Source organism: Choristoneura fumiferana, chromosome 21 (assembly GCF_025370935.1).
Source record: "Choristoneura fumiferana chromosome 21, NRCan_CFum_1, whole genome shotgun sequence".
Taxonomy (NCBI): domain Eukaryota; kingdom Metazoa; phylum Arthropoda; class Insecta; order Lepidoptera; family Tortricidae; genus Choristoneura; species Choristoneura fumiferana.
The window spans coordinates 3,315,974-3,339,197 of record NC_133492.1 but is presented as its reverse complement, the minus strand read 5'-3'; the positions used below and the strand labels follow the sequence as shown (position 1 = coordinate 3,339,197).

The following is a 23,224-nucleotide window of genomic DNA, read 5'->3' as shown; positions in this document are numbered from 1 at the left end:
CCCTCTTTTCCGAAATGTAAAAAGAATAGTCTATGGTTTCGGTGATTATAATGAAATTTTTAAATTGCAATAAATTGCAAGGGTGCTTTATTTTATTTATATTATTAAATTATAATTAATAGGTTTTCGTTACAAAATACACAAACAGGATTCATGACGAACTGGCGAATTGTAAAAAGTGAAGTTTTGTAACATAGCCAGGTTAGTTTTGTCTTTTAACCCCCGAAAAAGAAGGGTGTTATAAGTTTGACCGCTATGTGCGTCTGTGTGTCTGTCTGTGGCACCGTAGCTCTTAAACGGGTGAACCGATTTGAATGCGGTTTTTTTAAATTTGAAGGCAGGTTTTCTAGCAATGGTTCTTAGTTTTATCAGAATCCGTTCAGCCGTTTTTGAGATCTTGAACTTTGAAGTGACAAAGTCGCGGGTTTTCCAACTTTTTGTTGCTTAGGTTAATGCTATGCCACGTTCATTAATATCTTTGTCGCACTAAACTTTGGGCAAATATTTAATTATGATACCTGGCCATATAGCTTTTATGGGAACTAATTTCTTAAATGACTTCAATCACTTTATCCGAAAGCTTCCATAAATAATAGTGGCACCCCTCTGCGTCATAAAGGTAGGTAGGTACAGTCCACTGCCACAGCAGAGCGTGCAACGGCGTCTTTAGCCCATGTAGCGCCCGTGTGCAATTATTATTTTAGCGCCATCTAGGAAGAGCGCGGTCAAAATGGAGTGGGTACAAAGTGTCACGGCCGGCGCCTCTAACACCGCTGCGCCCGTGTGCAACGCACACCCTGCACTATAGGTTTAGACGCCTCTGAGAGCGTGGAGCGTGCAAAAGTATCTGACACGTTCTACCGGCCCTAGATATTGGTAATAGTGACTGTACTGTGTCCCTATCTCAGCAACCTTGAAAAGACCCGACCAAGTGCGCATCGGAGTCACGCACCGAGGGTTCCACATTTGTAGATATCTATGAATATCCAGTATTATCATAGCCCTTTCCTAAGCAAAATGTAAGCAGTGTGGGGTAAAAAATGAGCTAAAAGAATTTCTTTGCTCACCCTCGACCTTATGATAGCTAAGCTTATGCAAGATATGCGTGTTCATGCGGTTCCTCCACCTCCACACTGTAAGAACACACACAAATCACACAAGCACCACCTTCACAATACACTTGCGGGTGTGCAAAGAAATTATTTTTCACTTCTCATGCTCGTAAAGTTCGTGTTTATGCTGTATCTAGGCGACATAAAATGACTTTTTATGCTCTAGTGCATAAAATAAAATCTTCGTCTAAGACCAACTTAAGACCAAGGTAATCAGGTGTCAACAGCCACAAACAAAAAAGTTTTTGTATATTTTTTTAAATATTTTTTAATTTACATAAACCTAAAAATCATTCAAATTAATCATAATAAATCAATAAAATAAAAAAATGGAATTATTATAATAATGCATAACAAAATAAAAAGTACATAGAAAGTCACATAGAAAGTGAATCATTGTTTCCACTGTTGCTATTTCATTTCCTCGCCATCGAACTGAAAAGTAGAGTGTAAAACTCGAGCATTAAACCCATTCTCGCCATACCGGCTCGGGTGGCTATATGAACGCCTCGGGTAAAATGGCTCGTTTTATGCTCTTGTTGTACAATCTACTATTAGTTTATTGATATGGACTTCTTCAAAGTAACGCCTGATTAAAAAAACTATTCAGTGTGGGGTATTTTAGATATTATTCACATAGACAGACAGGCGTAAAAAATAACATTTTCGGATATTTCTTATTGGTTGTGCTATAAGTTATAAGGCTATAAGAGCTACCTTCCTACCAAATTTCTGGCTTCTAGCACAACCGGACGAAGCCGTGTTTTTCGGTTAGATACAGCAATTTGTAGTATGGAAACACCTCTGTATATCTTTGATTGCAATGATTTAAATAGAAGTTAATTTTTTTCACAGCTGCAAGGAGTAAGAGCAAATTAATATTAACTTGATTCCTCCATGCGTGTTAATGAGAAAAAGGGTCTTGTCAGACGGACAGACAGACAGGAAAGTGATCTTAAACTAATAACGTTCGAGAGAGGTGAAGGTTTTTCTTATACATAGGTATTTAAAGATGCAGTAACAGGCTTACGCCAATATGGCTTCAAAGGATTTTATGCATTAGGTAGTACTAGTACATACTTATTATTTACTATAATAGTGTGACGCATCGTTTGAAATATTTAAGTTCTTAAGGTATTAAGATCTCATAGTGGCCTTGGGAAATGCAACTACTCGAAATAGTCAAAATGGCGACGAATCATGAGTTTAAATAAATAAAAATAATAATAAAGTAGACTAGCAATAAAGACTTTTTTACAAAAAAAATTAAAAGCGAAAGGTAATAAACCCCTTTTTAGGGTTCCGTAGCCAAAATGGCAAAAACAGAACCCTTATCTTGTAGTTTCGCCATGTCTGTCTGTCTGTCTGTCCGTCCGCGGCTTTGCTCAGGGACTATCAATGCTAGGAAGCTGTAATTTTGCACGAATATAAATGTAAACTATGCCAACAAAATGGTATAATAAAAATAAAAAAAATATATTTTTTGAGGGTACCTGCCATAGACGTAAAGTGGGGGTGATTTTTTTTTCTCATCCAATCTTATAGTGTGGGGTATCGTTGGATAGGTCTTTTAAAACCATTCTAAACAGGGGGTTGCTAAAACAATTTTTCGATTCAGTGTTTTTTTTTGCAAAATATTCAACTTTACAACAACAACTGTACAAAATACAATACAACAACTGTATAAAATATAAAATACGAAATCCTTAGAAAAATATTACTTAATTTTTTGGTAATGGCTACGGAACCCTATTTCGGGCGTGTCCAACACGCTCTTGGCCGGTTTTTAATTTAACCTTACCGACTTGAGAACCTCCTCCGATTTTTTCGTCGTTTAAAAAAATATATTAAACGAGGCGCATGAAATTTGAAGCGTAAAATATAATGAGGTCTACTTTACAGTAAGTAGGTAGGGTCAAGTGTCCAACAATGAAACACATAAAATTCAAAATCTCATAAATCTTTTATTTTGACAGATAGAAGTCTGAATTTTTTAAAGTACTTAGGTAATTTTGTTGGGTTTCGGTTGACATGTAATTTATTGAATCAGGCGTTACTTTGCGGAGGTCCATATCAATGAACTAAAATAATTTCCTTGCTCACCCGCGACCTTACGATACCTAAGCTAAGCTAAGCTTGCGATAGCTAAGTTGTTAGTCTAACAACTGGTAGCATGGTGTACGGTTGTGTCACTCTGAAGATGAAATCTGGTTGAGTTCAAAACGCGTCATTGTAGTGTGGTGGTGGTGATAGACGGGTTTGTGTGATTTGTGTGTGTTCTTACAGTGTGGAGGGGGAGGAACTGCATGGACACGCATATTTTGCATAAGCTTAGCTATCGTAAGGTCACGGGTGAGCAAGGAAATTATTTTAGTTCATCGGTTGACATGTACCTACAGTATTCTTTAGGAATGTGTAGTAATAGTAAGTCATCAAAACAATAAAAAGTAAAAATGGGAAATGTGTCACTGTGTCCAGAATAAAACATTACATATTTAACAATGAAACGTGAAAACGAATATAAGCTGTTTCATATTTTTAAGACGTATTTATGTAAATGCACGGATATAATCAGAACAGTTTTAATTACTTTAACTTTAATCAGCCTCATTAAAAGTCCCATACGTAAATGTTTCATTGTTGACTACCTAAGGTATTTTATATTAACCTCTAATTTTTGCCTGCTAAATTGTGCCACTTTAACACGTGATCTAGTCCACGATAATCTACAAAATATGTTTAATATTAGGAAAGTATCAAATATACTGAATTTCTAAACATAATTTAATGAAAAATCTACAAAAAATGCTAATTTAATTTCGTGACAATAATACTGAAAAAGCTCCGTAGACACATGTTCCTCCACGTGACGCCGATGCAAACTGGAGTACAGTGGGGGTTTCTCAAGGGTGTCCTTACGCGATATAGTGCACGATCTGGTAACGTGGCACTTTAGAAATATCGCAATGTTTCACTGTGTACGTAAGTTTCATTGTTGGACACATGACCATACACATAATTATTTTCCAATACAAATATTTAAGTACCGTAAAACAAACTCAATGACATACATTTGACAAGGACAGGAAATTAATTTTAAAATACCTAATTAATTAACTATCTTTCCCATGTTTAATTAGTCTTTATTTTTTTTTATTGTCGAAAATTTGTACCGTGTAGGGTCGTAGTTGAACTTAGCTTTAGCCTACTTTTTGTCGGGTTTTTTTGTCCAATTCGGGTCCTTAACTCACCTTTGGAACCCTACAGCTACTGTACCGTGGACGGCTATTTTGGGTGCATTGTTGCACCTTGCGGCATTGGGCCGGCGCAGGTATAAATCTATTATGTATTACGCCACCGAATCACAACTAAACTGACTCGTATTTCGTAACCGAATGTCTCTACTGATGTGCAAGTTGCGGAAAGTTTCCAAAAAATTGGAAAAGTTCTCGGAAATATCCGGAAATTTTACAAGAAATAAGGGAATTCAAATTGAATAAACGGAAAGTTTCAATCCCCACACAAAATTATGAGAAGTTTCCGAAATTTTCGTATATGAAATATTCCAAAATAGTCTCATCACATCAAATACAACCGTAATAGCTTCGCGCACTTGTCAAATTCAATCAAAGCAGACACTGGGACCCTAGTGAAAAAGGGGTTAAGTCTGCAGAAATTACACAGCTATTTTCTATTTTATGTGTAAAAGGGTTTAAGTCGAAATCAGCTGTTCAACTTCTGCAGAATTAACCCCTTTTTCGCTAGGGCTAGTTACTCATACGGTCAAGGAATTTAATTCATGAGCCATCATGGAACCATTTCACAGTAAACGTCATAGTGACATCGCAATTATTAACAAGGAAAATCGTAATGACTTTTCCTTAGAATTAGGCTCGTGAATTAAAGTCCTTGACGGTACTAAAAGGAAATTGACAGTATACACGTTAAATAATCCATACTAATATTATAAATGCGAAAGTGTTGTCCGTCTGTCATGTCGAAACGGAGCGACGGATCGACGTGATTTTTGGCATACAGATAGTTTAAGGGCCAGAGAGTGACATAGGCTAGTTTTTTATCACGAAAAAATGCACAGTTCCCGAGGGAACAGCGCGCGATAACCGAATTCCACGCGGGCGAAGCCGCGGGCAAAAGCTTATAAGTAGTTAAGTATAAATAGGAAATAACTGAAAACCTGAAAGTACCTAGTTTGCTCAGAATCGAAAGTAGAATCGAATAACTAACCCACACCAATAGATATATTGTTTAAGATTACAATAAGTACGATTAAGATTTTAAAAATAGCATAGAAATTCATGGAACGTTCCTTCATAAAAATTTGCCGTGGCTGTAGAAAAAACAGCACGAAGCAATGATCTATGTAATTGGCCGCCTTTCTCCATATAGGTACAGTCACCAGCATTAATATCTGCCACAGCGCAGCGTGCAAAAATATCTGACACGTCCTTCCGGCCCTAGAAATAGTCTTATCAGATATTTATGCACCTTGTTGTGTCAGATATTGGTGCTGTTGACTGTACTTACAACATTGAGGTTTTTCTATTATTTTTAATTTGCATCGGTCTGTAGCCACATTACTAATATTACGGTTCAATTTCTTATCGATATGCACTGAAACTATGTACTAAACGTTGAATTTACGAGCGAGCATACCTTTTTGCAAGTTAAGTACTTATCCTTTAGAAATAGCACAACACACATTGAAAAGCAAGAATGTATGGCACCACAAACTTATCCGATCCCGTGGTGAAATTTGGAACCAATGTTCGCCGTATAAAAACTGAAGGGGAATGTAGACACTAGCGCCACTTTCAGGGTTGGATAAGTTTGTAAAGCTCAGTACCTGTTGTGAGGAATTCGTCGGCGAAACCGGTCCCGTCAGCTGCGCACGAGTTGATAACGTAATCTTATCCGAAACTATTTAATTTATTCGTTTGTTTAGGTGCACTTGTGATGTAATTGATAACGATGTTGCCAGTTGATATTAAATAAAAAATGACAAACCAAATGTGTCACTAACTAATTTTAAAAAACTTACCGGCTCTTTGACGTGTTCATCTCGCGAGTTTTTCAAAATGACATATTTTTCTTATGATTTCTACACCCATGGCTCTAATGAATGAAACTGTACGATTAATACGATTGTTTGCCCTCGGGTCTTGGACGTTTCATATGTATATTTATCTCCTATGTTTTCTGTTGCCTAGACCCATAGTACCATCAGCGAAATAAGTGGTCTATCAATTTTTAAACAAGTTCCCATCAAATGAAAATGTCGCTAAAGTCGAACTTTCAAGTTGACAGACAAGTCTATTGGCATTTTTGTTTTATGACATGCAAACGATTATCAACTTTAGGGTGGTAGACCACATATTTGGCTGATGGTACAAGCTTTGCTTCTACGAAGGGTGCCCATAAGTAGGTATGTCAACTCCCCAAGGAAAGGAAAGTCATTACGATTTTCATTGTTAATTAATGCTATGTCACTATAACGTTTACCTACTGTGAAATGGTTCCATGGTAGCTCATGAGTTAAAGTCCTTGACCGTCCGTCCGTACAGTAGAACGCTCCCGCAGTCAGCGGAGCGAGTCGAGCCGTTGGCAAAACCGTTGCACCCGGACGCAGCTGGTGCAGGTCGTTACGTACATATGGGTCACCAGTGGTCAATGTTACAATGAACTAGCTTTTGCTCGCGACTTCGTCTGCGAATTCGTTTAACACTATCCCCACTGATGTATTAAACTGTAGATCCACAGTCGCGCGTCCGAATATGTCCGAGCCAAATGAGCGCCACTTTGGTAAATGTGGCCTTCTTTTTTCTCAGTACGTTGTTGTCAGTGCAAGCGTAACGATGCCCACGTGCGTCTTTAAAAAGTGCAAAAATCACTCGCGAAAACGGAACAAATCTGATGGAATATCATACTTTCAGCGAGTATTTGTTGTTTTTTCTATTAAATTCTAATAATCAGAGAGAAATATTGATTTAAATTAATTTTAAAGCCATTTCTAAATTTCTAATTAAAAGATAAACGTTGCCAGAATTTCACAACATTGACAAATGCCTTGTCTTTGTCACACGCACAGGAAAGCATATCAGTAAAACGAAACAGATAAACAACAGAACATGGAACAAAAGTGTAGTGGAGTTGCCGTCACTCTATTTTATTTACCGAGTCGCCTAGCAACGGGTAGCTATGTCATTTGAATATTTACCTTGAAGTTTGCGTTTTATAAAGCTTCGATAATATAACGTACTGACTGTCTGACTGTGTGGTTTATTCGTTTTTGTGCAAAATTAATAAAGCAATTTATGAACCACAAACCTCAATGACGCCAACTTTGATAAACCGCTCGCCAAATCTACACCGTATTAATCACTATGTTTACCTATTGTTTTTTACACTAAAAAAATCATACTAAGTATTTTAAACTGTTTACAAGGTTTATAACACAGTTTACAATTTATTCACACTAGTCGAGCTTCTTATTATTTAATTACACAACATACGAAGTCCGCCGAATTTCCCGCGAATGAACTGTGCTGACAGACAGCCTGCAATTTTTTTTTGAGCTGCGCGCGGCGTGCGCTGGCAATGGTTTTAGAAGCAAACAGCCAGAACCAAGGAGGATGAGAATATATTTTTAGAAGCTTTTCTGTAGCTTGCCCTGTTTGCTTATTTATTTATTTATTGTTTGTTTGGGTCAAATCTTGAAAGCTAAATTTGACCCACTTCCAGTGGTCCGATCGACTTGAAATTTGGCATACTTATGTAAATTTGGTGACAATACAATAATCTGGTAGTGACAACTTGGTGGTTCTGTCAGAATCGTCTCTGCAGGAGGGAACTCCTCAATAGTTAATAGTACTGACTTGAAATTTGGTACAGATATGTAGTTTAGACGACAATTCAAGTACAGTCAACAAAAAGTACATTCGGCAAAAAAGCTTGTATTAAAAATTAAATTTTTAACAAAAACTTATTACAAGCATTATATTTATTTGCAGTGTAATGTAACTATGTTTGCTCGGGTGGAATCTTTCAACTCAAATTTGAAGTGGATATCTTCTTAAATTTTACACGCATGTATACTTAAATCCGATGACAATGCAATATTATTATAACATGGAGTTGATCTGATGATAAAGCTAGCGGGTGACCATAGGAACTCTGTGATAAACGACACGACCACATCGAGTTTGGACTCGTTTGTCGTCTTGACGAGTACTTCGGTAACCAGGGGCATAAAGTAGGTCTCTAGGTGCAGCATTTTGGGCTGTGCGTTGATATATCAACAGTCAGTTAGTCAGTTTATTATTTTAATTTTATGTATATAGACAGTGCCGGATTAGCCCATAAGCAAATTAAGCGATTGCTTAGGGCATCACGTCTTGGGGGCACCATAAACAGCAACAATTTTTTTTTATGTTAGCACATAAAAGGTAAGGCTGTTTGAAAATCCGCTCGCTCGTGCCTCCCCATAATCTCTATCGTATTTCATAAATATAATATTTCGTCGTAATAAATACTTATTTAAAATATCGATAAGGGGGGGGGGGCATAGGCGTGCATTGCTTAAGGCATCAAATAGTCTTAATCCGGCTGTATATAGATTATCTCGAAAACGGTAAACATTTGGACTAAAGAAAATTAGCTTAAAAGTTACCTTTTAATTTTTTTTTAATTTAATTGACAAAAACTTTTTATTACAAAAGTCCTCTCCGAATGCATGCATGCATTCTTTGTTCTACAACCTGAATTCGTCCGTCTTAAGAAACGTCAAACTCATCCAAGCAATCTTGCAACGTCGCCTTCAATGTAGCAAGTGAAATTAATCCCTCTGCCTTTTCTGATAAGGCTTACATTCATATTCGAGCATGCGTATGTGAAATTGTGGAGTTAGCTGTCAAGTGTCAAGCGTTGTGGAGTTTTGCCGCTAGCGAAATTCAACTGTAATAGAGTAAAGACTAGGTTCAAATTTCGTCACGTATTCTTTCTATTTGTTTGTGTGGTGGGATCAGTGTTTCTACGCACACGTAAATATTTTTATTAATTGTGGAATATGGCCGCTAGCGAAATTCAACTGTAACTTAGTAAAGACTAGGTTCAAATTTCGTCACGTATTCTTTTAATTAATTTGTGTGGGTGATGATTTTATTTGTTACACAAACAAATAAATAGTTCGGACATTCTTTGATGGGGATTTTGTTTGGCAATGTGTATCTACAGTTTAATACATCAGTGACTATCCCGCTGAAAATATGTCCTTCCCAGGGTCTCAAATTATCTTCATAAGTTCATAAACTTTTGGTTGGCATCTTTATCAAATTCCATCTGAATTGTTTCAGTGGTTTATTTAATCGAGATGATGTAACAGACAGACGGACATAGGGACAGTCACCAGCACCAATATGATAGCTGACACAACAGCGTGCATAAATATCTGATACGACTCTAGATATTTCTAGGGCCGGTAGGACGCGTCAGATATTTTTGGACGCTCCGTTGTGGTGTGGCAGATATTTTTGTGCTGGTGACTGTACTTTCACATTTATAACTTAAGTAAGGATTAGTCTTTAAACGCGTAAACCATGACTTGTGATTTAGTAGTTGAATTGATTCAAAGATCTCGAAAAATTCCCGTGGCAATTCCCAAAAATTACATGAGTCTCATTAAAGTTATGTAAATAATCCCGATATTCCCACGGGATCAGGATAAAACCGCGGCTGTTTTAACCCCTTGTTCCCCGTACATAACCAACTTCCATTACCAGCACTGGGAGAGGACAAATAATTCCTACTCCAAAACCGGGTATTGTACTATGAATTATTTTTCCTTGTACAAAACCAACGTCATGGGCCGGTAATGTACGAGGAAAAATAATTCATAGTACAATACCCGGTTTTGGAGTAGGATCCTTTAACGCCTTGTACAGAACTATACATTTCCCAAGTTTAATCGACCCAGAAACATAGGTAGGTTTAGGTTATGTTAAGTTTGCATCGGCCCGAAGGGCCAAAACTACATAAAAGCAGGAGCTTCGCGTGAGCGGAGCTTCGTCGACATTGTTTCTGTGTCGATTAATATTGGGAAAAACGCGATTGTGAAAATAAGCTTGAGTAATGCTTTTTTACTGAAGCTTGTTCTGTACAAGGCATTAAAGAATCCTACTCCAAAACCGGGTATTGTACTATGAATTATTTTACATTACCGACCATGACGTTGGTTTTGTACCAGGAAAAAAAAATCCTACTCCAAAACCCGGTTTTGTAGTAGGAATTATTTGTCCTCTCCCAGTGCTGGTAATGGAAGTTGGTTATGTACGGGGAACAAGGGGTTTTAACGCAACATTAACGAAATTAAAGTACTTTTTGGGAATTCCCACGGGATTTTCTACGTAATCCCAGAATTAATTGAGGTTCAATTCGATTTCGAGTACTCGTGATTCGAGCGTATAACCATTATAAGTCATAAACAGGCATTGATCCTTAGGTAACTGAATTTCTTAATCGACTTCGCTAAACTATCCCCATAGATTTTCAAAATTTCACAGTAATAATCCTTGATCTTGTTCTAAGACGAGGCCTGTGCCCAGCAGTGGGACGTATATAGGCTGGGATGATGATGATGAATCCTTTAATGGCGAACCAACCAAATCCAAAATACAGTGTGCTAGAAAATCAGATCAAACTCACAAACTCAAACTCAAACTCACAACATTTATTGACAAGAAAAACACACTACATCACAACAAAAACACAGTAAAAACATAAATAGGAAAAGAGAAGAAAATAAGAGATATTGTGCTGTAGTGTGATGCCAAAAGGACTCAGCTCAGCATATGCCGTAGCCCTGTAACCAGAGCTGCAGCGCTGGTTTTCAGCTGAACCCCGGTGAGTGTGCACCCACGTAACCGAACGCGTAATTATTGCGGGAAAAGAAAAAAAACTATATATTATATTATATATATATAAATCATGACAAATATAAGAATTATAAAATACCTATATACATATATATGCGTGGAAATTTGTACAAGAGGATTTAAAAATAAAATAAAAGAGTAGCAATAAATTCAATAACGACAACAATAATAAGTAAAATAAAATTAGGGACGCCTCAAGTAAGTTCAGATGCGGATATTTTGTGGATCGATTATTGGCATCGTTGTTAATTAGTTTCAATTAAATTAAATAAAAAAGTACAGTTAATGTCAATGCAAGGATGATTATTTTTGGACGGAATGGTATTTTTGTATGAAACATAAAAAATATTACCACACAATACTTAAATAATTTATGTGAATAATTTATGTTAATTGATTCTAAGATTATTAATTACATACCTACCCTGAAAATATCCGCACCTTATACAGGATGAAATCTAGGACGTCAAACAAAATTAGTGTTTCGTGCTCAGTTAATGCTGTTTAATATAATGAATGAACATTAACTCCGATGAAATTTGCGGTTTCCATACATTGTTCATGATTTCTTATTTCAATAATGTATGGAAACCACAAATTTTTTCAGACTTATTTCAACAAAAGAGTTAATGCATTATATTACCCAGCATTAATTGAACATGAAACACTAATTTTGTATTACGTCCTAGATTTCACCCTGTATAGCCTTAGCCTTATAATATTTTCTAGCATCTTATATACCTAACTAAAAAGTTTTGCAAGAGTGTCTGGTTGCCTGGTTGGTGTCTTGTCTGGTAATGTATAATTTATTAATTTTAGACTAAATCCTATTCCAACTTTCCCATAAGATAAACCGTTGCGTGACCGGATTTCCCTTGCATGATAAATGAATGGGGCAGTTTATCTTCGCAAATAACTACATCCTTGGCAGTTAGTGTTATCGTGCGAAAACCGTGGCTGATCACGTTAACCATGAAGATAAGGCCATTCAATCAAGTTATATGGCTCTACTCTACGCATAAAGATTAGGTGATATTTTTAATCGTCCCGGGAATAGGTTTATTTATTATTTATTTATCGTATGGCGATTACACACTGGTTAATACATTTTTTTAAATTCATTTCGCAGAAGATACGAGTAGGTACAACTAATAGGAATAGGTTATATAGTGTTCTAAAAATATCTAATTAAGTAAATAGTCCGTCTATTCCGAGACAAACGCAAAAAAAAAACAAATCGGTTCATAAATGACGGAGTTCTGAGGTAACAAACATAAAAAAATAATGCAACCGAATTGATAACCTCCTCCTTTTTTTGAAGTCGGTTAAAAAATAGAAAACAATTACTTACACGTCAGTGACAGGAATAAGGTTCAATTTGTCATATTCAGGTAACGGAACCTTAAACAACTGGAAGACCTCCCTCAAAATCTGCTGCCTACGGCCTCACCTTATCTTGTCCCCACGCTGCAGCAAAGATAGAAGTTGATTTCATCATCATTATCCAGCCGTAGAATGTCCACTGTTGGACACAGACCTCCCCCACATACCTCCAGTTGCTTCGCTTGGAAGCGGCCTGCATCCTCACTGCCAGCCACCTTTAACAGCAGCTTTAACCAGGTTAGATGACCTGGCGGATGACCTCATCCGCCCATCTCGTTGGTGGACATCCTACGCAGAAGTTGTGTTATTTTGTAGTAAAATGTGTATTTCTGCCTTCCAGGTCGAATAAATACCTGCAGAAGTCTGCGATTACAAGAGTATGCGCTGTTGGAGGCTTCTTCATATCAATACCAGTGTTTTTGACAGGTAATTTTAAATTAGATTTTTTTCATGCTGTTCAAAAAATGATTGACTGCTGCGTTAATAATCTCGAAATCTCGAAACTCGAGATTCGAAAATCGAAGTTCGTATTGTACCCCTCTCACTCTCGTTTAAATAGCATAAGTGTCAGAGGGACGGCATCACATTTAACCGTCAGTTAACACTAATCAATGGATGGTGAAACAGCCCCTAAGTGGTAATTCCATTATTAACCTCTTCACCGCCACGAAACAAACGAAGTGACGTGCTCTGTACGCCACAGAAAAACCAGCGACAAATAAACTTGATTTTTAACCCATTATAGACTGAGTTTTTTTGAGGTCTCCGATTTTTGTAATTTTTTAATATGTTGTTTATTAGAGCTTATGTAACGAAGTTATAGTAATAAAAAATTTGACAGACCTTTGGTTTTGAAAAAAAACGCTGGTACCATATGGGATCGCTAGGCACGTACTGAGGAAAAAATTTGGAAATAATATGAAATTAGTAATAGTACAAATATGTTTAAATTATTTATTTAATAAATCAGCCTCTTCGGTTGCAACTTAATAACATACAGTACGTATGTTTTACTATATTTATTTAATAAATGAGCTTCCGAGACGTTACAAATATAGTTTATTTTACATGAAATTGGTAGTTGCATGCAGCACATAATCCTACATCACATTTCGAGCATTCCAATCTCGACCGAGCCTGACAGTTCTCGTATGCACATCTTCGTCGCTTCTGAGAAGGAATGAGAACGTGGTTTTGACCATCGTACCTTATGGCGTCACTGACACGGTTGTCAGTTCGGGAATATTTAGATGTTGGCGGACGTCCACCAGTGAGAGGTAGGTTATGACAAAACTTTATAAAAAACGATAAAATATGATTATTAAATAATACTTCATTTTGATCTTTCGATAAAATGTCAAATCACTATCGTGTATTACTAAAAATAATAAAACTACTTAACAGATAAAAAACGAAAGGTTGATGAAAAAATCGCATGGGAATCGCCTAGCGATCCCGTACGGTACCAGTAACTTTAACACGCGGTAGTTATAATATTTATACCTACCGGCACTAGTTAAATAAATTAAACTAAAGCAATGTTACTAAATTAAACGATTTTGCAATAACATTCGTTATTTATCTGTTAGTAAACCAAATATTGTAACTTACTTGAACGGCGTAAACATTTTTCCGCGAAATTTGCGATGCACCTACTTTGACCTTCAATCACACGCAACTGATGTAAATAAGTACTGTTTTAGGTTAACAATCGGCAGCGTTATGTCTCCTAGATCAACTTTCGCCAATAAAAGCCCGTCTTACGCGTCGCAATTTGGCCAATCACGCGAAAATAAAAGTCGTAAATAAATGGTACCATATGGTACCGCTAGTCTATAATGGGTTAATTCCATTGCAGAAGGATTAATTTCGAGTTGAGTGTTGGTCATCTATAGATGATCGTGGCGTGTGAGGCATTCCATTGGCTGTCACGACTGGATGACTGGCGGTAAAGAGGTTAATGAACTAACCCTCTCTTTCCAGGTATAATCCTGTACACCTTCATCCAGTTCCACTCCACCCCGGCCATAGTGACGTCAGTGTTCATCGGAGTCGGGATAATATTCTGCGGCTGCGCTATGGTCCACAACGTCTTCGTGTGGCAGAGAGAGAAGACAAATCTGGTCAAAGCGTTCCGTACGGAGATGAATTCGTCGCAGAATCCTAATAGTAATGGTGTGGTTATGAATGGACACTTGAATAATACGGGGAACACAGGGATAGCGGGAAATCTGAGCTTCCATAGCATGGGAGCGCCTTATTCGCATCCAATTACGCTGCTGCAGCAAGGAGGCCCGTATATTATTAGGTGAGTTTTGTAATTTGATTATGTAGTAAATTCCATTGCAGTTCTCCTATGGCCTGATGAATTTACTTGCGTCACTATGTTTGATACCGTAAACTGCTTCAACTTTGCCCTCTGGCCCCAACATTGCCTGATTCGATTTAGAGTCGATAACTTAGCACCCTTTAGGTTTTAAAACTTTTATCCCCCCGTAATAATAATTCCCGTGTAGATAAAAGTTTAAAACCTATAAGAGTGCTAAGTTATCGACTCTAAATCAACTCAGGCAATGTTGGCACTAGAGGGCAAAGTTGAAGCAGTTTACGGTATCTACTACAATCACAAAACTTTATTTAGAACACTAACCCCCTGTTTCACCGTCGATTGATTAAATTTATTTGACGGATAAAATGTGATGCCGTCTCTGTTTGTTTTGTTCGAATAGACGGAGACGGCGTCACATTTATCTATCTGTCAAATAAAATTAATCAATGTGTGGTGAAACAGCCCCTAACAAAAATTTATTGAATCAGGCGTTACTTTGCGGAGGTCCGTCAATGAATTAAAACAATTACTTTGCTCACCCGCATTAGAAACTATCAGTTGGAATAAAAAAATCCGGTACCTAGTCAAAAGAAAAAAAAAAAAAATGGACTAAAATTAATTTAATTAAAAATAGCCATTAACACTTTCCGATAGGCAAGCTATCATAGGCGTGTTTGTAAATAAATAATATTTAAAAACAAACAAATATGTCTCACCTGTCAAATATGTGGACCTGGGTTCGATTCCCAGTGCTGGTCTCTTTTTCTGGTTTTTCTGTGCATCCATGTCTCAGTTTGTATTTTCGTTTCGATAAATATGTCTCATCCGGTTATCAGATCGCTGAAGGTCGATCTTCCACGTCTCCTCTACTATCACTTCAATCAGGCAATCAGTAAAATATCAAAATTTCAAATCGCCTTCATTTTATAAGGCCATCAGACCTCTAAATCTGGCAGTGCGTTCGCGATCACATCGACCATCTCTTTCTAGCCTCGTCTTATACCGTGTGACAAAAAGAGTGGTGAAAACAATTGTGATTCCAAGTGTGTTACACAATAACACCTCTAGTATCACACAAAAGCAGTTTTTTACAAGCTTTTATTTAGTTTCACCTGTCCCATTGTCTGTCTGTCTGTAATCAAATCTTGCAAGTTAAATTTGACCAACTTCCAGTAGTCAGATGGACTTGAAATTTGGAATACTTATGTAAATTGCGTGACAATACAATAATTTTGTAGTGACATCCTGGTAGTCCAGGCAGGATCGTCTCCGCAGGACGGAACTCTTCAACGGTTAATAGCACCGACTTGAAATTTGGTATGCAAATGTAGTTTGGGTGAAAATGCAAGTACAGTCAACGAAAAGTACAGTCAGCAAGAAAAGTTTGAATTAAAAATGAAATTTTTATGGTTAGCTTATTTTGATCTATTTTTTTTTTATTTCAGGCCACCAACTAGCACGCCGCCTGGCGAGGGCGCAGTCACACCCGGGGTTCCAGCCGCAACAATCGACTTAAGCCACGACACTCATGAGCTCAGCACTTTAGTCTGAGGCATGTCGTGTCGGAATATAGAGCCATTGATTTATGTACCGGTTTTTTGCAACGTGCTTCGCGAACGCGCGTCGTCTGTTCGTTTATTACAGATGAGTAAAAAAAATAAAACAAAGTGTTGCCATCAAAAAATGACATTTACTAAAGTGGCCCTCTCATTTATTTTTTAACGTCGGACTGTGCAGCGCATCCCCATGTAAAAAATACGTAGTGTGCATAATATCTTTGTCAAATGAGGGCTATCGCGTATGAATTCGCCGCTAGAGGCGCTAGTGTAGCGTGAGGTCTCCGAAATGTCAAATCTCATAGTTTTTGGGTACGCGGGTTTATTTATAATTAGAATAATTATGTGAATATTTTGCATTATGGGGCAATGAATGTCTGTGTTTTAAGACAGTTTTGTCTTTCGAAAACTTTTGTCCTCCCTTTTTTCCGAACAAAACGGGACTACGCAAGACTGTGGTTGCTCGATATTTTTATGGTACGGTTTTAAGATGTATTAAATATGATTTTAATCTAAACTTTTGTTTTCACGCCCGTAATAACAGACTTTGAAAGCCACACTTAAAAACCTCACGCAACAGTGGCGCCATCTAGTAAGACAAAAAACGATAGCCCTCATTGAGGGCATGGCGTCCGATTGATGAGATGATGCAGTGTCAAAAGTACGTCGTCATACTTGTTATTATATTGATTCGTATGATCTGCTCAATCACGCCACGTGTGCAGTGAGGCAAAGCTTTATAAGCGCTCTTTTGCTGGTCGCTTGGAGTCGAGATACGCCCGACATGTTTCAGACCAGTATGTGGCCCTTTGTCAAGTGGCATATGAGAGATACGTTTGTTAGTTAGTACACTATAAACAATGTCAAGTTTGAAACTAGAAGATTGGTCGATAAGGCCGCGAAACGTTACTGCCCCGTCGTTCTGAAATGACGCTTTCTGTTGCCAAGAGTACAACCGACCAGTGAGAGAGAGAGCTCTAGAGTAGAGACCGACAAGAAAGGGTAGAAGTCGGATGAAAAAAAAAGAATAGGTACAGTTTAGCATAGGTACAAAATTGTTTCTATAGTCTGTTCGCCGACAATTATAAAAAATATATACAAATTAGGGTTTCTTTACCATTACAAATGCGCTCCGCTAATTAATAGACAACTGTCTGAACAACATGTGACCACCTACAAACTCGAAGACCAGTTCAGAACGAAATGGCAATACGGCCGCCGCATCCGCTCAGTCACCCGGGCGCACGTTTGTCAAGAACTGAATGCCTGGTACCACGAAATTCTGTGCGCGCGGTGACAAGCGACGCCCGTCATACAGTTTGCGATAATAACGCGACAGTCGCTATTCCAACTCGTGTTCATAATATCTTACACTCTCGGCGAATAGTCCGTATGCCCAACTTCTACCCTTTGCTGTCGGACTCTTTCATTTTGTAAATATCGTCACAAATTCACATAATAAGTGACCTGCCATGTTTTCGAGCTTTCAACTTTTAGTCGCTTTTAATGACTGAAAATTCGAGTTTCGTGTGTTAGATGAGATTATTATTAATATTTTATATTAACTATTAGTTCAAGTAGTGAGGAGTTTAGAGAGGAACATTGTGACCATTTCTTAATTTTGTTATCACATTTGCGAACATCAAGTTTATAATGAATAAATTGCTGAGGTTTGATGTTTGAGCCCTGGACGTTTTTTAGATGTGTAATTTCATTTAAAACGTGATCCATAAAGAAAAACTTTTTTATTAAAAAAAAAAGTTGCTATCATTTGACAGAGATGATAAGGTTAATATTTTGCAGACAAAGAGGATAAGGTTAACATTTTGCAGACAAAAAGGTTTAAAGTTTACACTAGAGATAGCCAGTGGCCACTTACTTATCCAACACAAATTTAAATTATCCTTAAGCATTTTAGCTAAATTTTGTTTAATTATCTGATAGTAATTAGCCCACGGCCACAGAATAGAAGAAATATGTTGGAAGGGTTCTGGCCTACTTAGCCTAAGGCTTCCTGCCAGGCGATCGAGCAAGTGACATATAAGTAAAGAGCTGATTAACCATTTGACCGCCAATACGTTTACATTCGTACGTGCCCGTATCGCCACCTACACCGAAACTATATGACATTTTGTCTTAATTATAAGACTGCGGCGAAATGAGCTGGATAATTTTTGTCTTATAATTCAGACAATGGCGTTTAAAGGGTTAAAACCCACTACCCTACAGTCAGGTCTGTGTTTTTGTGTTTACACCAGGGATGTTACGGAGCTCCGATTCCGTTTCCGTTAACTCGGAACTTCCGTTTGATATTAAACATCCGTTTCGGTTCCGGTTCCGTTACTTTTGAAACGGAATTTATATCGGATGTCAATGCTTAGCGCGGCGACTGGACATGAGCGACGTACATCAAAAACATACCGAGGGCTAATAATTATGTAATGTTTCTGAACCTTAACATCTCGTCCACCTATGACTCAGGCTCTGATTCTGGTTCCGGTTCCGTTTTCGGTTCCGATTCCGTTTCCGGTTCAGATAAACTAAATTGAAAACATCTGGTTCCGCTTTCGGTTCCGATAAAACCACACCCGTTACATCCCTGGTTTACACATCGTAAAGGAGACACCGATTCTACTAAAAATCAAGTATGGGACCTTTCCGAACTCTATCTTCTATTCGGTAGACATGACCAACAAAAAAAAAACAAAAATACCTACTTCACACACAATTTTCAAATAGTAGGAAACCCAACAGTGCCTAATAAAAGCTATTTGTAGGTTTTTGGTTTTATCAACACGATTTTTTCTTGGTACAGGCGGGCTTAATAATCTGAGAATTTTAATATTATACAAAATTATCCGTCCTTTCCCAACTAGTCAAGTGTGAGAAAGACAGATGTTGTCTGGTACAAAACCTAGCATACTTCTTAAAATCTACTCTAAGGTAAAACTAAAAGAAATTAATATAGTATTGGTTATATTTCAGAATCCCACCAAAAATATAACATTTTATTATGAAAAAAATATCTGTAACAAAAAAAAAACCTATTGAATATGTAAATTTTGTACATAATTAAAGGTAAATCTGGAGGCATAATTTAATTTATTTTTAACTAGTAACAGCATTTCTATTTTTTATTTTAAGCTCATGTTATGTGAAACTAAAAATATACATATTTTTGAAAGTGGCGTTGACTTTTACTGTATTAATGATAACTATTGATAACTTAAATGTAAAGGGAGATTGGTTTTCGAATTATAGACGCTTACGGCCTTGCTGTGCTCTGAAAAAAAGAAAAAAAAAACATTTTTTTGACCACCAACAACATGAGAATTACCAGCGTAAAAACTAACGTTTCGTTTCGGCAACACATGTTATTGGTCCGGAATATCTTTGCTAACGGCGAAAAAATCAATCTTTTGATACTTTAACTCTATTGCTGCCCAAAAACGTTATGTCAGCTTATAAGATGACATGTTAAATTCGTCTGCAATCAACACATGATGTCCGGCCAAACATTGTGTTCTAAAAAATATGTCCCGTAACTTTTTTTCAGGCCACACTCTAAAGGTATTTCTAATGCGGTTAAAGCTAATACAAGTTCATATACCTCTTCATTCCCTGATAAAGTCCCGTATAGTAGCCGCTCATGTACCAACTGAGCAGCATTGAGGAGACAGCCTGGTCCTCGGAGTCTACTTGGTCTGGAAGCGCCATGGGCGGCGGCGGCGGCATCGGCAGATCCAGAGAGCCCAGCTGTTGACCAAGAACACATTGAAATTGTGGGAAACTAAACTTCTACGACGTCTAAGGGCGTACGCTAGCTGACGCGGTTTGCACAGAGCGGGTTTTTTTTTTCTTTCTTTTTTTCGAGGCTTAAGTGCACGCCTGTTGAAAAATGCGAAAGCTAGAAACGTTAGGCAATGCGGCCTCTCTGGTGACAATAAAATAAACTTCAAACTTCTTTATTTGCATAGAATAATACAGTCAAAAAGATGGTTGATTACAATTATAACTTACTGTTCGTAACTTATTCTGCTATAAGTATTATTTATTATATCAACAAATATGTACTAGCATGCAAATGTTATAAATTATTTGGATGGAATATTTTTACATTATAATACTGATCCTTGCATAACAATTTTCTTAAGCCATTTTGGAACTTAATAAACGGCAACTGTTGCAAATCTAGAGGCAATTTATTAAATAGCTTCATGCACATTGTGTAAAATGTTGTAAGTTTGGTAGTGCAGTGACATTTTCGTGGTCCAGCCAGGATCATCACCACAGGACGGAACATCCTCAAGGGTTAATGACATCAACTTGAAATTTGGTACGGAAATTTAGCTTGGATGACAATGCAAGTACAGTCAGCCTAAAAAGTTTGGATTGTAAATTACATTTTTAACAAAATGTTATTGGAAAACTAGCCCATTATATTATTAATCTTGAAAGGCAACTCACATTTGGCATCATACTGAAGTTTGGCATCTGGAATGGCATTTCTGGCATCTCAAAGACATTGGTGGGCTTTTGATTCTTCTTCTTTTTGGGTGACTTCTTTTTTCTTTGGAATGATAATTCTGCAACATAATATCCATGAGTAAAATTCAAATTCAAATAAATTCAAATATTTTATTATTGTAGATTGTAAATCAATTGTTTTTTACTATATCATACAGTCAAACAAACTAATTCTTGTGATGGGGTAGAGTCTTTTAATAATCACTTTCACTATGATTTCCTAAAGTGCGGCATGCAACACGAAATATGACATTTTAGTAGCACAAAGGTTCCACCCGGTACATAATTTAGTTTGTTCTAGTGGACCGTATACTAAAATCAGTAGTTAGAAATTTCAGGTCAAACACCTGAGGCCGAAAAGTAAATGAATTGCGAATGATTTCATATTTTTATTTATATCATTTTAGAAGTTGTGTTCAGCACAACTTTAAAAATGATAATTTTAAAATCACAAAAAAACAGATTTCCAACAACCTTAACTAGCTTCCTGAGGAACGGTATTTGTTCCACAAACTTATATTAGACCAAATGAAGCACTAAAAATATTTCGCAATTGGTTCATAAATGACAAGAGTTTGGAATGAACAGAGATAAAGACTCCTTAAAAATAGATAATATGCCTAACCTGTGCTACCAGGACTAGGAACTCTGTCACTCTCCACCTCCTTCCACTCCATGTTGTTGGTCTGATCGTCAGTCTTCACAGTGGCTTGTTCAATCTGCTTCTGCCGCTCTTTCTTACCAAGGCTTTCTTTTAATGTATTGATGGGCACAATTTCGCAGTTATCATAGCCTGGAATAGGTTTGAAAACACTATTAGTGTTGGGTCTTTACTTTACCAATGTTATTTCAGGTGCCTCTGATTTGCACGTTTGACAAAACTCTTACTTAATAAGGTTGCTAGACTATGAGCATAGTCTTAAATTATCTAAGAGCATAATAGAGTATTTGACACCATTAATTCAATTTAATCAGTTTACCTTAGAATTTACTTATTTACTTTTAATTAAATTTTAGTAACTTATGTCTGGAATAAATATCATTTCATTTCATTGAACAACTATTGTGAGATGGTTTTGACATAAATTAAAAAACTGTAAAATTCAAAATAAATAGTTATTGATTACACATTTGACAATATCAATTTGTAGGATCATGTCAGTCTTATGTCATGGAAAACAGTCAGTATGATCAATAGTCAATAGACATTAGAAATGAAGTTAAACACATGGTTAAAATAAAATAAATCAAAAACTAACCTAAAAATCTTACGACACACTCTTTCTCATTGATTATCCGCAGGACGAAAGCCTCATATTCCAGTCCATCCTCTTCATATAGAGCTCGGCAACCCATGCCAGGCTTCCATTCCTCCTTCTTAGGCATCTTTGATGCACTGGGTTTTGATAATTTCTCTTTTCTGGGTTTTTTGTGATCTGATGGCGAAATAATTGATTAATAGACATGATGAACTGCTAACTGACCTCCCTGATAGCGGTAGCATGGTGTGGCAGCAGAGAACCATGGAAAAGGGGTAGTAGTTTACTTTTTTTATATTATCTGCAATCAACCACTTCAGTAATAATGAAATAGTCACAATATTATCTATTTTAGATCCTGATCTCTTGAGAATATTAGATTATAAAGTAGCCTATGTGTTATTCCAGATATCCAGCTGCCCATATAGCAAATTTCATACTTATCCGTCCAGCCATTTTAGCGGGGATGTGTAACAAACACACACGTATAACATTAGTAGGGTAAGTTATATTTACCATCCCGGGCATCAGGGCGGGTATTCGTCGTCATGGCGACCCTTTTAGCGACCTCGGCACTGGCTATTTTCAACGCTTTATCGTAAGCGTCGTTAAGTTTTCTATCATCCCATACGTCGTCGTCGGCATCAACCTCAATTTCGAGATCTGATTCAGACTGAAAAGGAATGGAATGTTACAAAAACCTCCCGAGAATCATGTGATTTAAACTAAACAATTCTAAGGCAAAATGTGTAGAAATATACCATCATTCGCCTGCCTTTTTCGAACAAAATTTTGCTCGTAGACATAGTTAGAATTTGGATGAGTTTCTTAATTTACTTTTAATTTTACGTTTTTTTTGTTGTTCGCACGCTCGGCAAAAACGTTATTTATTATTTTGACACTGACACTGACAGACGATTGTCTTGACCTGACATGACAGACACAGACAAGACACAAAATTTATCAGTGACACTTTGTTTTATACAATGGCAACTTTATAAACAGTCCAAAAACAATATTTTTAATTTTATTAAATATATTGACCCGGATAACTCACGTCTTAAATCGAGTTTAGCTCGACATGTTTCTGGCTAATCCGTAGCCCTTCGTC

At 37.0% G+C, this 23,224-nt stretch overlaps 3 protein-coding genes across 3 annotated transcripts in view; 1 reads left to right on the top strand and 2 right to left on the bottom strand.

Moving 5' to 3' along the window:
* The window catches only part of LOC141439677 (spermine oxidase-like), a 46,069-nt gene extending 40,031 nt beyond the window's left edge, over positions 1-6,038 (bottom strand). Inside the window, exon 1 of the mRNA XM_074104020.1 lies at positions 5,977-6,038. The gene's annotated coding sequence lies outside the window, so the exon portion shown is untranslated. The remainder of the gene's footprint in view (positions 1-5,976) is intronic.
* LOC141439680 (uncharacterized) overlaps positions 1-18,381 on the top strand; it is a 40,186-nt gene extending 21,805 nt beyond the window's left edge. The window contains exons 2-4 of the mRNA XM_074104027.1: positions 12,783-12,868; positions 14,426-14,750; positions 16,217-18,381. Coding sequence (XP_073960128.1) covers positions 12,783-12,868; positions 14,426-14,750; positions 16,217-16,322 — 517 coding nt within the window. The 3' untranslated portion in view covers positions 16,323-18,381. The remainder of the gene's footprint in view (positions 1-12,782; positions 12,869-14,425; positions 14,751-16,216) is intronic.
* Smn (survival motor neuron) lies at positions 18,081-23,027 on the bottom strand. Its single transcript, XM_074104030.1, has 7 exons — positions 22,875-23,027; positions 22,630-22,786; positions 22,114-22,290; positions 21,480-21,647; positions 20,795-20,913; positions 19,938-20,083; positions 18,081-19,610 (listed from the first exon to the last, which is right to left on the bottom strand). Exons 1-7 carry the CDS (start codon positions 22,917-22,919, stop codon positions 19,583-19,585), a joined length of 840 nt encoding a protein of 279 aa, XP_073960131.1. The 5' UTR covers positions 22,920-23,027; the 3' UTR covers positions 18,081-19,582.
* Positions 23,028-23,224: the final 197 nt, after the last annotated feature.